Source organism: Acomys minous (genome assembly GCF_964271855.1).
Source record: "Acomys minous genome assembly, chromosome: 11".
NCBI classification, from domain to species: domain Eukaryota; kingdom Metazoa; phylum Chordata; class Mammalia; order Rodentia; family Muridae; genus Acomys; species Acomys minous.
In genome coordinates this window covers 89,315,395-89,334,353 of record NC_140492.1, presented here as the reverse complement: position 1 = coordinate 89,334,353, position 18,959 = coordinate 89,315,395, and the positions used below count along the sequence as shown (strand labels likewise).

The 18,959-nt window shown below is 36.3% G+C and overlaps 1 protein-coding gene across 2 annotated transcripts in view; it reads right to left on the bottom strand.

The window, feature by feature from the left end:
- The window catches only part of EDIL3 (EGF like repeats and discoidin domains 3), a 460,517-nt gene that overhangs the window by 116,813 nt on the left and 324,745 nt on the right, over positions 1–18,959 (bottom strand). For both annotated transcript variants that reach the window (XM_084802296.1, XM_084802295.1), the window contains 2 exons: positions 3,174–3,329; positions 776–920 (listed from right to left, as the gene is read on the bottom strand). In XM_084802296.1, coding sequence (XP_084658422.1) covers positions 776–920; positions 3,174–3,329 — 301 coding nt within the window. The remainder of the gene's footprint in view (positions 1–775; positions 921–3,173; positions 3,330–18,959) is intronic.

The window sequence follows — 18,959 nt, the reverse complement described above, 5'->3', positions numbered from 1 at the left end:
TGGCAAAGATAGGTTAAGTTACTAAAGCATGGTCCCCACTAGCTGTCCTCTTATACATAATTGAGTGGAATAGGCAGAGTAATTTTTCTTTTTAGTTCATAATATAGTTACAAAAGCAAAAGGGGATTCAGACATAAAGTTTTCATGTTTCTGTCTGTTCTGATGATCCTATAGGAAAATTATTTACCTCTATGGTTTTGATGGGTTACCCTAGAACAAGATAACCATGACTTATATAGTGAGCAGGCTGCTAGCTAAGAATGCTCAAGAAATGAATTAATAGTGGTACTCTTGATGTTAAAGTATTGTTCCCTAGGGTGGGATGATAAATTTACATGTTTCATAAAATCTAAAAAGAAAGTGTCAAGCTTAAAGATAAAACTAGTTGCTTTGAACCTTCTAGCCTAAATTTGCACAATTTATGAGGTCAAGCAGACTGTATTTTTAAGCTGAACTTTCATTACCAAACATAAACCATATTTACAACCCAACTAGTGGTCCACATCTTTTGAGAACAGCTTCTCATGAGAATTCCTTGTATTCTATTTGATTACACAGAGATGTACTTGAAGCCCTACTATTTCTGTAGTGTGCTCTACAACTTTATTTGACACATAAACAGCATGCCCTTTCCCATTGAACCATGCCCTACATATTTTCTAAAAGAAATAAACTTCTGTGAGCGCTGAAAACCTAGAGAGTAGTAACCAGCTACAGACAGAGATGTTTTATGTATACATTAATGGTAGTTCCATAATAGAAGACAGTAACTTACCTGAGAGCTCACAGCCGAGAAGTTCCATTCTTAAAGTACAGTGCCTTCGACAAATTTGGGGATACAGTCTTACATACTGAGCCTTGATAGGGGGTGTGAAAGAATTAGCATATGGTGTGTTGTTATCAACATTTCCACGGAACACCTGTGTGTAAAGACATACAGTATTTTAAAAGCTGAGCATGTCTGAATAATAGTATTAAGGAGGCTGAGATTAGAGGATCCCCATGAGACAGGAAGTTCACCATAAGTCCAAAGTCAGCCTAGGCTACAGAGTAAGACCCAACTACCAATATGTGTATACACATATTTATATGGATATAGGTGTATGTGTGTATGTGTGTGTACATTTGCATGTGCCCATGTGTTTATGCATGTATGTAAACATATATATTTGCAATAAGTTCTCTAATGATTTTCATATATGCACCCTATGCCTCACTCAACACAATTTTTAAAAGCTTATAGTTCAATATTATTGATAATTTAGGAAGCACCTAGCTATCAGCAGTCAACAACAACAACAACAACAACAACACATATAAAATTTGAATTAAAACTGTAAAATGCATTGTAGTATGACATATTCATATTTTTTCTGACTAATTTTAGGTTTTTTTATATGATTTATTCATTAAATTTTATTTGAACATGTGCTTGCCTACATGTATGTATGTAAACCATGTATGCATCCAGTACCCACAAAGATTAGACAAAGACATCAAATCCATTGAAATTCTGTTAACTAGACTGTTATAAACCACAGAGTAGGTGCTGGGAGCTTAACGGGTCGATTACTGGAGCAATAAGTGCTGTTATCACCTGCTAAGTGTTGGAACTATCTCTCCAGCGCCTTCTTTACCACTTTAAAGGCCAGAACTGCAGAAACAGAGTAAGTCATTCTCCCTATCTCTGACTCTGTAAATCTATGTATCTATGTATCTATCTATGTGTATATATATATATCACCTGTTAACTTGCAAATGGATACATTTTTCTGTTAAGAGCCATTCCTTCTATGGGCATGACTCTACCTAAGATTCTTAGTAGTTGGGGTCATGGAGACGGAAAAGGACACCTTCTATCCAGACAGGACTTCCAGTGGATGGAGGGGAGCAGCAAACCACCCACAAAAACTTCAACCCAAAATTCACCCTGCCTAACAAGCAGTGCAGGGATAAAGTTAGAGCAGAGATCGAGGGAATGTCTAACCAATGCCTGCCCCAACCTAAGATCCATGCTATGGGAAAGAGCCATCCCCTGACATTACTAATAATACTCAGCTAAGCTCGAAGATGAGAGACTGGAATAGTTGTCCTCCGAGAGGGTCTACCCAACAGCCGACAGAAACAGATGCTGAGACTCAACCAAACACTAGTTGGAGCACAGGAGCCTTGTATAAAAATGGGGTGGAACAAAAGGACTGGAGGATGCCAAGAACTTCAAAAGAAGACAAACAGTGGCAACTAACCAATGCCCAGGGGCAAAACAGAAACTGAAGCTCCACTGAAAGACCATGTATTGATTGGACCTAGGCCTTCTACATATATGGACAATTTAGTCCTCATGTGGGTCCCCTCTTTAGGGGAGCAGGCATTGTCTCTGTCATGGACTCTGTTGCCTACTTTTCCATCACATCCCTCTGGCAAGGCTCCCTTGTCTGGACTAAGTGAAAAGGGATGTGTTGTATTGTGATGCAACTTGCTTTGCCATGGTGGTTTGGAGAGGAAGGAGGCTCCCTTTTCTGGGGGATGGGGTCACTTGGGGAAGAGAGAAAGGTAGGGAGGGAAGGCAGGACCAACAGGAGAGGAGAGAACGAGCTATGATAAAGATGTAAAGTGAATTACAATAACAAATATTTCTTCTATGTATCTTAATCAGACTTAAAAAATCTCATTCCAAAGTGAATTAGTTTAAAATTCTGAACACCAAAGGAAAAGGAAATATTAACTACTATACTCATTTCTTCCACAATTTTTATTCTGTTCAGTAGGAAATACATTTCCAATGCCAAATAGCTCCAGATAAACATCCTTTCCATTATTCAATGTTCTCGTTTTTAAAAAAATATGCTTGATTTAAGAGAAAGCTGTCTGTAACATCAAGGAGAGTGACTTGGGAAGCTGATCGTCTCTAAAGCAGCTCAGTTGTTATGCACAACACTGCTAACTTTTGACAACTATTTGTAGGACCAGCAATTAAAGACTGAGAAAATCTTAAGTGGAAGCTGTTAGAAATTTCTAACTTAGGGAAGCCCTGTTCCCTTTACCCAATTAAACGCGAAAAGCTGCAGAAATGTATTTGAACATAAGCCTTTAGCAGAAGGCCCAGGTGTCACATGATCTCATGTGGTCATTATGGAATTTTAGCTCAGTCCCACAGAGTGAGTTAGGCTTACCATGTCTTCATTGGTGCCTTTCACTTTGTACATTGCCCAGGTCTTCCCATCATTGCTGTAGGCAATTTTGTAAGATTTTATGTATTCTGGGCTTCCAATCCTTTTTGCTCCTTGGGTAATCACTCCCGTAACTCTCATTTTTCTTTGTAAATTTATCTGAGGAGACAAACATACTCGATGAAAATCATTCTCACTGCCGTCAGGGGTCCGATAGGGACAATATCAGTATTGGGAAGGTCACATTTTACTTATTTTTACAGATGTAGCTAATCTGAAATATTAATCAGTAGTCTCTGTTTTTCATGCAAATACATCAAATGGTGATATTTAAACTTTAAATGCAAAATAGTTTTCATCAATGGGATACAAAAAAAAAAAGCAAACCAAAACTATTATGTGTTCAGTGCCCCTTACCCCCAATTTAATTTAAGAATGGAAAGTCTTTGGTTGGTTATGCTATGCATGCGTGCCTTCCTGAGCTCTGAATAGTGGAGGCACTCTTTTCTTTAAAGCAATCCCATTCTCACAGTGAAACTCTGCTGGCAATGTGTATCTCTCTGATTGAGGACTCCAGAGTTTCCGTCAAAACACATCATAGAGAGCCCCCAGAAATACTGAGTGTTAGAAGAAGAAAAGCTAAAAGCAAAAATGGTGCCAGAACCAATCACAGGCATCTCTGCTTCCTGGCTCTTTTTCCTTTCATCTCCGCTGTAGGGTGTGAAGGGTCATGGGATGGGGGAGGTTTAGAGGTTCAAGGAACAGTTGCTTTTCTCTTCAGTTTACCACATGAAAGCTTTCTAATTGATATGTCCTATCCACTGTAAATTGATGTTAGCTGCAGAAATCTTAGACAGCTACGTTAAAAAAATATTATCCTGTCACTTTAATAGAAAGCACCTTTTGACTCTTAACACATAATAATTAATTAAACCATATGATGGAAACATGCTCTATTCAATTCATAGACCAAACACCAAACATTATTTTATTTGTGCTCAGTGCCTTCGTTTTATTCACACATGTGTATTTAACAGAAATTTATTACTGTATTAGATAAATTGCTGTAAGCCACTAGTTTCTCTATCACTACAAACAGGGGTCATTTCAACTTCTCTTACATTTAAATTAGTTACTAATTTTGAAATATTTTTCCAGAGGAAAGCCATCAAAGCATCCAGTGTTTGTGAATAGGCTTTTCCATAGTCTGATGAGCTTTTGGAGTTATCATTTAAATAATAAAGGTTGTTAAAGAGGGTGCCAGAGTCACTATATCCCATGTTCCTCAATGTCCCATTGTCTGCCTACTCTTAACACCATGAAGTTAGACTCAACTTTTGCAAGGTGTAGTCTTAGACTAGTATCAATAAAGCCTGAAATTTGGATGTATAAACAGAGGTGGGATAGTCCCTATCTCAATGTGCTGAGAGCAGAGTATTCCATCTTTCAGTTAGGTTGAACATTCTAGTTTCCAGAGAGTCTAGATTCTGAAGCCTACAGTCACTAAGCAGGTTAGCCTCCTGAGCAGCATTTCTGTTGTGAAACTGTCTGTCGAGGGTCTCAAGCTTCTTCAACCATGCTGTGTGGGTTGACCCACACATGAGACTTTGCTTTTCTTATTTTGTGGCCAGACATCACAGTGATTATAAATGTGAAGGTAGTCTAGGTTGCATTCTTGTTCACAGGCTCAGAAAGTGAACACGTGCCTCAGTGTGAATTTTAGTTACTAACTTTAGTATTTATTTACAGATGTTTCAGTACTCTGATGGTCGGACCCGGTGCTTTTTCTGTGTACTTTATACTAGGTAAGCCCTGATAAGGAAATCTGCCTGTGGTTGTGCAGCCAACTTGTCTATGAACCTTTTTCCTCTTCTTGTTTTACTCTGGGGAGTCTTTAGAGCCTGAACCTTCCCCATCCATGCAACATAAACAGTGGCCACTTTGAAGTATGGGTCCTCCCATTTTGGAAGCCAGCCTTCTTTTAAGCCACATTTCATATGGTTGAGAATCCCTTTTTCAATTATGTTTTATCTCATTTCAATTATCTTGTTTATGCCTCTTGTAGACAGCCAAATGATCTCAGCTAGAAATTTGGCTGATGAGCTATACAGTAATTTTCTAAAGCTTAAATGAGAAAAGTGTAACAGAATTATACAATAAAATCTGAATCCATTTTCTCCAAATTATTAGAAATTGTTTTTAAAAAGTTCATATTGTTGCCAGTATCTAACAAGACACATACACACACACACACACACACACACACACATATGTGCACAAAACACAGAACACACACACACACACACACATATATATATATATATATATATATATATATATATATATATATATTCTAAGAATGCAGAATTCCAGTTAGCAAAACATCATCTTACTTGAATTGTTCTTAGTAAATAAATATTTGCAAATAATATCAGCAATATTTTTATTAAATGCTAAAGAAAACAAAACATTTAAAAGTGGTGTTTATAGTATAGGTTCTAGGATTTCAGTGGGCTTCAGAATACTGAAAATTAAATAGCTAAAATTATTATGCTTGGAAAAATAGTTCAACACAACAAACTGAGAATTTCACTTTCATGAAGGTGCTCAAACTTCAAACTAGGAATCAAAGTTGCTGTGGAAAAAAAAGTTAGCCTTGGAGGGAGACTAAGCCATGGTTTTAGAGGCACTGTCACCCTAAACACCTGCTGCAAGTAGACCTAGTTCATCCCATTAACAACATTTTATGTTTGATTCCTGCCAGGCAAACTGGTAACTCTGAGCTTAGATTCATCTTGTTACGTGGACCACAATGGAAATTTCTAAATTATTCCGTGAGCATTTATTTTAATTTTTTTCATTTATATAATGTGTTACAAAACAACATTTCTACATGGAATAGTAGGTTCCGTGTGTGACCGTAAAAGATCAAAGGACCTTCTGAGGTGTTTTGTGCCCATTGTGTCCCACATTGCCTGTATCTAGGAGCATCACACCCAAGAGCTGTTCCCAATAAATCTGCCATTATACTTTTATTGGCTCATTTTGTAGGTGGAGAGTACCATTATCAGTAGGTATCCTATATAAGCAATAAACCAACATCTTCTACTTCAGCCCAGAATAATTCCAAATGAACTGAGAACTTAAATGAATAAAAAAGAAAAGAAACAAAACTAGGAACCAATCAGAGGAAAACAGAGAAAATAAAATAATCCCAGATGGGGGCTTGAAAAATGGCACAGGGCTTGGGAGCTCTTACTGTTCTTTCAGAGGACCCAGGATTGGACCCCAGCCCCAACATAGCAGATCACAAGTTTTGGTAGGCAGTTACAGGGGATCTGATGACCTATCTGTCTACCAAGGGCATGAAACAGGCAAACTGCACATACAAACATACAAATGAAATTCTCATACATGTAAGATGAATACACTTTTGAAGATAGTATCAAAGATAAAAATGTTTTCATAGACGAAGTATGATTTTTTAAAGTCTTCTTATATGGCACAGAAATTAAAGGAGAAAAGTCAAAGTGCAAATGGCATGTAAAGACTAATAGCTTGCAAGTCATATAATAGCAAAGTGACTTACCCAAAACCATTATATGATCTTATAAATTGATAGGTAAAAGGCAATCCATTTTAAAAAGAGCAAAGTACTTTGTTGACATTAAACCAAATATATGAGTTAGCACAGTTCACTCATCAGGAAGAAGAACAAAAGCTTTGACTCTATGCTCTTAACAAGGACCTTAGAAAATAGGTACATTTACTAACTTGTGGTGAATATATATGTCATAGTTTGTGGTTACAAAAAAATCATGAAAGTGCACATTCTACCCAACTCTGCAATTGTAGTCTGAAAATGTAACCTTGAGTATAATCATAGTAGGTAAATTGATAAAAGTTCAAAGTTGGCCTGTTCAACACTGCAATTAAAGCACAATTTTTAATAATTTTAAAGGTCTATCAGTAGAAAATAAGGATTTTTAAGATATAAATGTTCAGAAAATGGATACTGGCAAGTTGTGAAACAAAAGACCAAGACCGAGACACAGGGATAGTAATATAGAGGCAAAAATAAATTAATATAAAATAAAAAAGAAATTGAGTGTACAAAGACAGAGAGGATGAGAGATGGGGAAACTGAGTGAGCATTTTTAGCATATTGATACAGAAAATGTACCAGTCCTTCATCAAAATGCAGTTGATTATATATTTCCAAAGAACCTAACCAACTTAATATTTTTATTATATCAGTATATCACAAGACAAATTCCTAGCAAGGGCATGATATGGGTAAGGATTTATGATTATCAAAACTTGACTGGCCACAAATATGTCTGCCAGATATATTGGGCCAGAAGGCTGAAGATAATGTGCTAATATTATAATTTTGGGTCAGTGTTCAGGCAGCAAACTGTCTCTTTCGTCTTCATTTGGGAAGCTGCTAACCTGTACTCCTTGTATACTCAGGTACTTAATTTTGTTCCGTTTCAAGTCTCTGATGGGGTTGAAGACTAGATAATTTTGTTTTACAATAATGTTTAGTTGTTTGGTGGTTAAGACGTTTTAATATCTAGTTAGATATTTTAAGGTGATAATGATAAGATCTGGTAGATATTGATGTACAACAGAATTTTAAACTCACCAAGATAGGAAAGATATTTTCTTCAAGGCTGCCAAATACAAACAGCCAAACACTTTGATATATATACACATTTCATGGCTCTTCTTGCTGTATGTAGTTTATTGTATATATGTGTAATAATATAAATCTATATGTAAAAATCTTTAATAAAAAAATAAGAGAGTAGAAAAAAACCGGCCTGGCTTGACAGTGTTACCTTAGCACTTGAGACAGAAAGATTGCCATGAATGACAAGCCATTGTAGGCTATGTAGTGAGTTAAAAATGAAGTTGGTATACATAGTAAAAGCTCTGTCAAAAAGAAATCTAAAAAATAAGAACTAGATTGGGTTTTGTGGGAAATTATCAAACTTTTGGATCTAGAATACCCATATTAAAAGTCATTAAAAGCAAAAAATATTGTGATACATGTGTGTATATGTGATTCTAAATATGTATATGCAATATTGTGTTGGACACATAAAATGAAGCATTTCAGAAATTCTGACTAATTCAGGCCTGAGAAGTGGCTTGGGTGCTAAAGCACTTACTGAGTAAGCCTGATGGACCAGGCTGTGTTCAAAGCTCATGTCAAGAAGAAAGTACAACACAAAATTGTCCTCTAATCTCCCTCCATACATGATTATGTCAGATGCTGTCCCACACAAACACATAAACACACACATATAAAATTAAATTTCTCAATAAAATATTCATTAAATTAAAAATAATAAAATAGTCACAAGCTACCAGATGTACCACATTTTGGTAAAAATGCATTATTAAAGTATATTTTTCAATCTTTTTTTCTGATATGACTTGAGAAGGCTTATTCCCATACTTCCACATTAAATTCATTAGAATGCGTAAAGTATATGAAGAAAATGCAGATCCATAGAGCTGAGTAAGGAAGATGTAGTTTAATAAGCTATCAATAATTCTTAATATTTTCTTTGACACCATATCAGAGCATGGGATATGTGTTTCTAAATTTCAATACAAGTACTCTTAAATTTTACTTGCTGTGAAAAATCCAAATTCTCCCAATGATATTCTTCTTATTTGCTATGTTAAAGTCTGTGGATCATCTTACTGATTAGATGGTTCATTTGTCACGTACAATTTTGTAAAATTGTGAATTGATCATTTCTAACATACTGGCTCGTTAAGCTATGCTGATTTTTACCACATGATGACAGTTAATATTATTTAATTTCAAAGAGTCATATTAATTAATACCACCAATTTCATCAAAACACAACTTTTTCTTTATTCTGAACTATCAACATCACATTGGTGCGTATAAAGTTTGCCAACACTAATTTGAACTTGAAATCTCTAATTTTATATTCAGTGAATGCTGTCATCTGTTTTCCCTGGTGTAGAACAACTCTGACAAGTTACCAGGCATGATGGCTCTAGTTTATCTGACAATTGTTCTGTGACATAAACCTGATGCTGCAGTCATACGGGAGGGGAACTGACATAGAAAGCCGAGTAATCATGCAATGCTTCAGCTGGTGATATCAAGCTTTAGCACCGAGCAGAGTGTGATTTGTGCAATTCCCACTGCCTCAACACAGAATGTGAAAGAATTCACAGGGACTGAGAGTTAATTAAGTCAGTTTTCATTACAGCTTCACTGGGGGACTTTTTAAAAGGAACAGTGTGTTCTTGTTTTGCTCCTAAATGTCTATGATATAGATGGTGCCACTGTCTTGACGTCTGCTAAGATTTAGATATTGATTATAGTATTAGTATATCACTGCTTCCATTTCATAAAACACCACAGCTATGTTTAAATTGCCTATTATGTTTTGATTTAAATGTATTGCTTTATTTTAGTTTTTTCAAGTTTGGTGTAACAGCTATTCAAAGTATGCCATGATCCTTTAATTTCTTTGGTCTTTCTGGCAATGCCCTCCTTTTCTTCTTTAATTTTATTTATTTACATCTTCTACTTTGATCTCTTGGTTACTTTGGTTAAGGGTTTTCCAATTTCTTTTTTCTCTCCACTAACTTGTTTTATTCATGGTACTGCTTTTCCTTGCTAATTTGTTTGTCTCTATTTTACTGACTTCAGCCCAGTCATTATTTATTCCCATTTAATCTTTACAGATACTCTTTTTCTTATTGTTCTAGAGCATTCAGGTATGTGTTTAGGCTACTAATATAGATACCTCTAGGTTTTTTGTTTGTTTGTTTTAATGTAAGAACTCTGTGATGTGATCTTGCCCTTTAAAACTCTTCATTATGTCCAATGAGTTTGGGTATTCTGGGTTTTCATTTTTAATCAATTATAAAAAGATTTAATTTCCTTCTTGATTTTCTTCTTGACCTGGTATTCATCCAGTTGCTCAGTTTCCATGAGTTTGTACATATATTCCATTGTTGGTTTTGAACTTTAGTCTGTAGTGGTCAGATAGTAGACAAGGAGTTACTTCAGTTTACTTATATCTCTGGAAATTTGTTTTTTGTCCTAATATATGGTCAGTTTTTTAAAAAGTTTTATTAACTGTTGAATATAACCAAGGATATTATTTAGTGTTTGGGTGGAATGTTTTATCTATGTTTGTTAATTTCATTTGAGATATGACATTATTACCTCTAACATTTCCATTTCATTTTTGTCTGACGTTCAGTCTTTTGGTGAGAGAAGGTATTGAACTAAAGACGACAACTATGTGAGGGTCAATATGTGATTTTAGCTGTAGCAGCATTTAGTTTATGAACTTTAGTACCCCTGTGTTGGTGCATAAATGTTTACAATTATAATATGCTCTTGGTGAATTTTTTCTTTAATTAGTATGTAGTTCCTTCTCTTTCTCTTTTGATTAGCTTTGGTTCAAAGTCTCATTTTTCAGATAATAAAATAGCAATATTTATCTGCTTCTTGGATTCATTTACCTGGAATACATTCTCCACTCATTTTGCCTTAAGTTAATGTCTATTCTTAATGGTGAAGTATGATTTTTTAGATGAAGCAGAAAGATGGACCCTGTTTTCAAACTAGTAGTCTGTGTTTTTTCATTGAGGAATTTAGACCACTACTATTTAGAGTTATCAATGAATAGTTTATGCTGATTCCTGTTATTTTGCTGTTGTGAAATGAGTGTTTTTCTACCTCTTTTGATTTACAGTGATTGGATCATTTGTTCCTTTTGTCCTTCTTGGTTATTGTTAACATCTTAAGGGTAAGTATTTCCTTCTAGTTCTTTCTGAAAAGCAGGACTGGTAGAAGTGGCTTACATTTGGTTTTTATTGTGGACTTCTTATCTTTCCCTTTAGATTGTAATTCTAGTTTCTCTGGGTATAATAGTCGGGGATGACATACAGTCTCCTTGAAAAGTCAGGTGTTATTCTAATGTTCCTGCCTTTGTGGGACGTGCCAGTCTTGTGTTATGCATGCATCTTTACCAGAGTGTGCTTCTTAAAATTCAAGAATTTTTCTACTATGATTTTATTAAAATATATTTTCTGTGCCTTTGACCTTGGTTTCTTCTCCGTCCAGTAGAATGGAGGTGGGCTGAAGGAGGGGTAGAGGCAGACAAAAGTAGCACATCTAACAATACTCCTGAGAGTCTAGAATGGAGGAGGGAAAGGAGGGCACAGACACCCTAACTAGCTGCATGCAAGTCAAAATCTGGTGGCTCTGGGATCCCCGAGTTTGTGGGAAGCCTGAAACAAATGGCTATTGTCTAGGATAAATGATTGAAGCAGGGAATAAGCAGACTATAGTTTATTTTAAGCATTTTAATGCTTGAATGATAATCAAGGACATAATTTTTAGCAGTGAAGCTGTAAGGAATCACTTCCAAGACGAGATCAGTTGAGAAAATCATTTAGGCATCTTTTCTTCTGAGGTTTTAAGGACATACAAAGGTAGTAGCTTGTTGTTTTAAAAGTTCAGGTTTTATAGATATCTACACTGGACCCTTGTGTGATTACAGAAATGTTGCATAATAAGGTTCTCCTTAGGAAACAATATGAACATGAATATATTTTCAAAATCTATACCAAGCCATGTGATATGTTTAAACTAAAGAATATTTAATGTTTAATATTTGTTTTATAGTTTAAAATGTATCTTTATTTATATTTCTGTGTGTGTGTGTGTGTGCCTGTGTATCCACTGAGGTAAGACGAGGCATCATATGTCTGTGACGGAGGGGGACCTCCTCCCCCTGTATGTGCTCATAGGGTATCAAGTCTCTTCTTGGTAGCCTGCTATCCTTCCTCTGAGTGCCACCAGGTAATGGGAGGATACAAGGGTTGGGATAATCATTGAGATGTAACAAGAATAAACTAATAAAAAATTAAAAAAAAGAAGAGGCATCATATTTCCTGGTGTTGGAGTTAAAAGGAAGTTGTAAGACATCAGATATAGATGCTGGAAACCAAACTTCCCTCCTCTTTAAGACCAGCATGGACTCTTGAGCACTCTGTGTTTGGCACGGGTTTTTTTGGTTGTTTTTACTGTGAGATTATGTAGCTTATATTGCACAGTGTAAGCGAGGGCTCAGTAAAACTCCCAAACTAGACTAGATCCATAATAAGATGTATTAGAAATATGAAACTTTAATGTAGCTGCATCTCAGGCGGTAGGGATAGAGTAGCCACAGGCATTTGGGATAGTCCAAAGTTGTGATGGCTGCATTTTGGGAACAGAGAGAGTAGTGAAAAGACAGGGAAACCCTTGCCAACTATAGAGAGTCGGGCACCTGCAAGGGGGAAAGGCATGCAAGCCAGACTAACTGGAAGTTTAGAGTTGTAGAGGGGTGATGAGAAGAGCCAGGAGGATAGTGTGCTATGGGCATATGGCAATGCTGATATGAGTTATAGGTACATGGTAATTGTGAAGTGATGACTGTTCCTGACAGCAGTTTCTAAGGAATGCTGGGTGGAAACTTTATCTCTACAGCAGCAAACCTTTTGTTTTCTCTCTCAAGGTCCAGCCTGAGTTGAACCCAGACAGTCAATTTGAACATTGTCAATGAAACTGTCATTTAGGGCTCCGAGAGTCAGACTCTGGACCTAACTTATAGGTAATTTGTTGGTGACAAATTGTTGGTTTGTTTTATTGTTTGTTAGTTTGTTTGTTTGGTTTTGCTTTCTTTTTTTTTTTTTTAAAGATTTATTTATTTATTTATTATGTATACATTGCTCTGCCTGCTTGTACCCTTGAAGGCCAGAAAAGGGTGTCAGATCTCATTATAGGTGGTTGTGAGCCACCATGTGGTTGCTGGGAATTGAACTCAGGACCTCAGGAAGAACAGTCAGTGCTCTTAACCAATGAGCCATCTCTCCAAACCCGATAAATTGTTATTTGATGAAACCGAATTTCTAAAATTTGTTTTATAATATTTCAATAACGCTCAGAAGACTGTTAAAATACTACATAAAATATTTATTACATAAAATAACAAAACATCATGTAAAAAATAAGTAACAAAATATTCTGTAAAAGCAGAACATATGAAAAGGCAATTTAAAATGGTTATATGTGAGAAATATGCCTTTCATCTTAAAGGCAAAAGAAGAACATACTACTGGATAAAAGAGATCAAGTTGAAAAAATGTTTTATATATCAAAACCTGAATATTTTATTAGTGCATTTGAATTGTTTTAATATTAAATTAAAATACTAATTTTACATGATTATTTTGAAAAAAAGTGATTGGAGAAATGATATCTAAATAATATTAATTATCAATTATACTTTCATCTTTACACAAACATATGGTATGTAGTATTCAATAGAGATGAGAGATTACTGAAATAAAACAATTGAAACTCTTCTAGGCAGGAAATTTAAGATTCTATGTATCCTTATAGTTAGTGTTTGGCTATGTTCTTAACACAGAAAGAACTTTTATATTTATTTTTAATTATGTGTGTGTGTGTGTGTGTGTGTGTGTGTGTGTGTGTGTGTGTGTGTGTGTGCTGTCAGATCACCAGGAACTGTCCTTAACAGGCAGTTGTCAGTGGATGCCGGGTACCAAACTCTGTTTGGAAGAGCAGCACATGTCTGCTTCCCACTGAGACATGTCTACAGCCCCCAGACGGAAGTCTTCAACATCCTTTGTTGTTTCCTGAGTAATTGAAACATCTGACACAGAGCTCCTAAATCCCTCTAATAGCCATGATGATAAAAAGCCTCTTGCCTTGATGAAGCTATTCGTTCTGGGCTCATTTTCAGGTGAGGATCTGGTTGCTAGGGGAACCGTACATGTCATGAGAGATTTGGAACTTTCCGTACCAACTTACAGCCTCCAAGAAAGCAAGAAAGGCTTAAGGTTGAGCTGAAATCCCAGGTCAATGATGTCAACTATTATATTTACATAACAAACTTGCATAAACAGGCAAATACAGGACCAATTATAAAATCCATTGAGTAGGTACCTTGAAGATGACGAGCTAGAGAGAGCAAGGACACTCAGCACAGCTTCTCTCAGACCTCATTTTGTGTCTCCTCAGTCGGCTGCTCCTCAGCATCCTTTCAAGTAACCTTTGCACTAATTGGCACACAAGACTGTTTGTCAAAGTTCTGTGAGCTATCCTAGTAAGTCATTCTTACTCAAGCTCTTGCTGGTGGGAGACTGGTTTATTGCTAGTTGTTCTGAAAATTACTTCCTGTGACTGGCTTCTAAAGAGGGAGGTGATCTTTCCCGAGCCTTTAACCTATAGAGCCAGTATTAACTCAGGCTAGTGTTACAATTAAAATAAAGTATTAAAAAAATGACTCTGTTCACTAGAGAAATTGTTTCTTGGAAGGAAGAACCTTCATACACTTGGTGACCAGAGATAGAATGTTGAGTGTGAGAATTGTTCTTCCTCAGATAACTACAGTCTCACTGACGTGAAAACAGTTCCCATAGGAGGGGTTTGTTTAGCAGCTGTCAATAAAAATATCCTCCAGGCAAAACAAAACAAAATAAAACAAAATACCACCACCAACAAAACCAGGCAATTGTCTATATTATTTGATAATAGAAATAGCTTGAGCATCCTAGACAGTTCTAAATACCATGTTCCTTCACTTTGAATTACAAAGTTATCACTTTTGAGGGTTTAAAAAAAAACACATATATGCAACATTACCAAAGTTGTACAAAAATTTTAACTTGGGAGTTATAAAGAATTGGAATGCCTTTTTCAATTTACATCATTATAATATAATAATATACTATAATATAATTAATATGGTATAGGATTATATTATACATAATATAGTACAGTGTAACAACATAGAATAATATCAACACCTTCTACAGAGGCTTGGGTTATAGGGAGCCTCAGGAATGTTCCTGGGTAGGAGGGGTCCCAGGGTGTTTCAGACAGGAGAGGAGCACTAATGCTGTGTGTCCTGTGAGGATCTGACTAATTTTCCTGGATATATGGAAATATCATCAAGATCATCTACATTGCCAAAACAAACCAGTCAACACACACGATATATCTATGCGGCCTCAATCCCTGATCTATGTTGGGCTCCTGTCTGCAAACACAACAGTCTTATGATTTTTTTTTCTTTAAACTGTTCAGTCAGACAATTTTTTTATCTGAGACTGTATGTGTGTGTGTCTGTATGTGTGTGTACATTTTTACAAGTTGCACTTGTGTGTGTTATTCTAAATCAGTAACTTAAATAAACAGAGGTCTCCAACAGTTTATCGAGTTTTATTTTCTATTCTTTTATTTTACGGCAATTTGGGATTGAAAATATTAAATGCAAAATAGAGTAAACAATCTGTAACTATTAAATATGTAACTATAAGGCGAAAGCAGGAGGGATGGAGGAACGGGAGGATACAAGTGATGGGATAACAATTGTATTGTAATCTGAATAAATTAATTAAATAAAAATTATTTTAAATGTAACTATAGTAATTGATAAAATTGTTTTACTTTTAGTTGTTTTAAATCTCTTACTGCACTTAGTTTATTCTATTAAATGTGTGTTTGATTAGGGGACAACAGTATATACAAAATGAATATTACTCATACTTTTAGATAGTTGAAAAGTGGTCTTAGAATGTATCCTTTCTGGTTCTTCAGGGTTCTACAACAATTGATGACACTAGTAAAGATTGTTTTTTATCTGTAAAAGCATTAAAAGTTCCCTTGAAATATTGAGAAAGGGCAAGTTACTGAAAAAGTCATTCTGGGAAAATTGATTAATATTCAGGATTCAAAAGACACAAAAACTCAATTATTATTAACGTATTTTTGGTACGGTTGACCCAAGAATAAAAAAGTAAATAATAGAATTCAAACATGTTTTTCTTTTAAACATCATTGATATTACACAAGTTCTGAAGGCCTAGATCTAAGAGCAACTAAATTATCCTCCAGTGATCTGGATATTAGTCAGCCTTCAGTATGTGTCCAATTAATTATCTCCTTTGACAAAATGATGGGAAAAGAACAAGTATATAACATTACTGCTGTCTCCTTATGACTTCTTGCACCTGGTAAAAGTACAATTTAACGGAAAACACCCCCTTCACTACCGAATGCATCAGATATAATACTCCAGCAGGGCTATGTCTGCTGTCTCTTGGAGGAACCTTGGGCAGGAATAGCAGTTTCCCTGGACATTGCACCTGTTCATTAAGCACACTGTCTGTATTGTGCTGCTTTCACTCTTTTAGCTATTGATGCAGCTAGCATTTCTTTACCTGCTCTGCCATTTATGGGTTCACATTCCAGCAAAAATGTCAATTGAGCCAACTGTTTTTTTCCATTACAGCTTGTGTATTAAGTATGGAGGATAAATATATATTAAGGTAGGCTGGAACTCCCACAAATAACATCTTACTTTCCAAATTTTTTATATTTCCATTTTTTCTTTCTAATTTCTTACAGCTGGTGCAAGAATAAAATGGATATTGATATAAAAGTCTGCTAACTGGAAAAGATGTATTTAAAAGCAAGTAAACAAATGAGAAAAGGATAAGAAACACCATGATGTTTCTAGTTTCTCTGTGTACTGACTGGTTTGGTATATCAACTTGACACAAGGTAGAGTCATCAGAGAGGAAGGGTGCTCAGTTCAGAAAATGCCTCTATAAAATCCAGCTGCAAGGCATTTTCTCAATTAATGATCAATAGGGGAGAGTCCAGTCCATTGGTGGTGCCATCCCTGGGCTGGTGGTCCAGGATTATATAAGCAAGCCATGTGAAGCAAGCCAGTAAGCAACACCCCTCCGTGGTCTCTGCTCCCACCTCCAGAATCCTCCATGCTTGATTTCCTGTCCTGACTTCTTTCAGTGATGAGCAGTGATGTGGAAGTGTAAGCTGACTAAACCCTTTCCTCTCCAACTTGATTTTTTGGTTCTAGTGTTTCATTTTAGCAATAGAAACCCCAACAAAGACACTCTCCAATACTAGAAAAGAGTTAGAGTAGAAGCCGAAGAGGAGAGATGAAGAAGAAAGTAGCTAGTGTCTCTATGTTATGCTAACTCCAAGAAAAATGTTAGAAACAAAGAAAATAAGGTCAGTATATATCATACATGAATATACATAAACAAATGAGAGGTGCTACCAAAAAGGTATGTGTTTATTGTGTAAGCTCAGAGAATTGGGTCTTGTATGAGAGAGAAAAGGTGGCTATGTCCAAGTCACTTAACTTTGTGATACTCTTCTGGATGAGTTTACCAGGGGGCAGTAGGTCAGCAACAGGTGTGATGTAGGTATAGCAGACACCAAAAATGACATTTAAGATGGGTGTGTATATGTGTGTACAAAAGTAGGTTACGTCTAAGAGTTGGCCTAATAGTGAGGATGAGGAATCTCACACATGCTTTGTATAAATGCGTTCTATTGATCTGACCATTAAAAATAGTATAACCAAATACTTTGCTGAAAGCCCAGAAAAGCCAAATAAACATGGATAATTCTAATTATTCTAACCCCAGCTGGAACAGGATTCTCTAATGCTAACTGTAGAATGATGATTATTATTTAATATTGATTCTTATGATTATGAAGGCCGCAGTTACTTCTTAACCTGCTATTTTATAGATAAAAGACACAGACAACTGTTATATTTATAATAGGCCTTAAAACACTATGGCTGAGCAGATACCAACCCCAGAAGTTATTTTATAATCTTCCAGCCATATAGCCCATGCCCCTTTCCTTAGTCATTCCTATCTGGGCTGCACCCTATCAAAACTCTCCATAAATACTCGACTAAGTTCCACTTGGGCTGCTATTCTTCCATCAACCCAGTCCTTAGAGGAAGTTGTTCATGGACATGAGCTCCTGGGTACCACATGATTACCTGTTCCTTTCTTACTTTCTTCTCCTTTCTTTGTGGTCTCTCTGCCACCACCAAGGCCTCCTACCTTTGCTCTGCCTGCCTCTCTTCTGTCCAGTCTAGGCTGTGGGCAACTTTATTTAGCTAATCAGGGAAAGTTAGGGTGGCAGAGTTTACACAGCATCATTTTGGGTACACGAGAATTTGCTCCTAGAATAGTAAATATCTTGGGGTGACAAGCAATTAACATTTGAATCCATAGCAGCCCCAGGACAACCCCAACTGCTCCCAACCTTACCCAGGACAGTGAAGAACCAGCAGGAAGGCCCTAATGCACTCACTGTGGCCTTCCCTGGTTGCTCTCAATTTACCTTATTCTTTTTTTTTTTCCTTTTTTAAATTAATTTATTCTTGTTATATCTCAATGGTTATCCCTTCCCTTGTATGCTCCCATTCTTCCCTCCTTCCCATTTTCCCTTTATTCCCCTCCCCTATGACTGTTCCTGAGGGGGATTACCTCTCCCTGTATATGCTCATAGGGTATCAAGTCTCCTCTTGGTAACCTGCTGTCCTTCCTCTGAGTGCCACAAGGTCTCCCCCTCCAGGGGACATGGAATTCACCTTATTCTTTGTCTTTTGAAGGAAAAAAAAAAAAGCAGAGCCAATGAAGGAGTTGCCAGGTTCTGCTATCAGAATATTCTATACTATTCAATGTTTGGAAACCAGTGTTGGCGCTGATAACAAGTTTTCACTGAGACTTGGGAGTAATACTTCTCAAGACAGAACAAATATCCTGCAATAAAATGTTAACAGGTATGTCAGGCAAGCAGGAAACGATGACAGAAGTCTGCAAGGCAGTCCTATACTGTGCTGCAAAGAGTGGTAAGCGGTCCTGGTC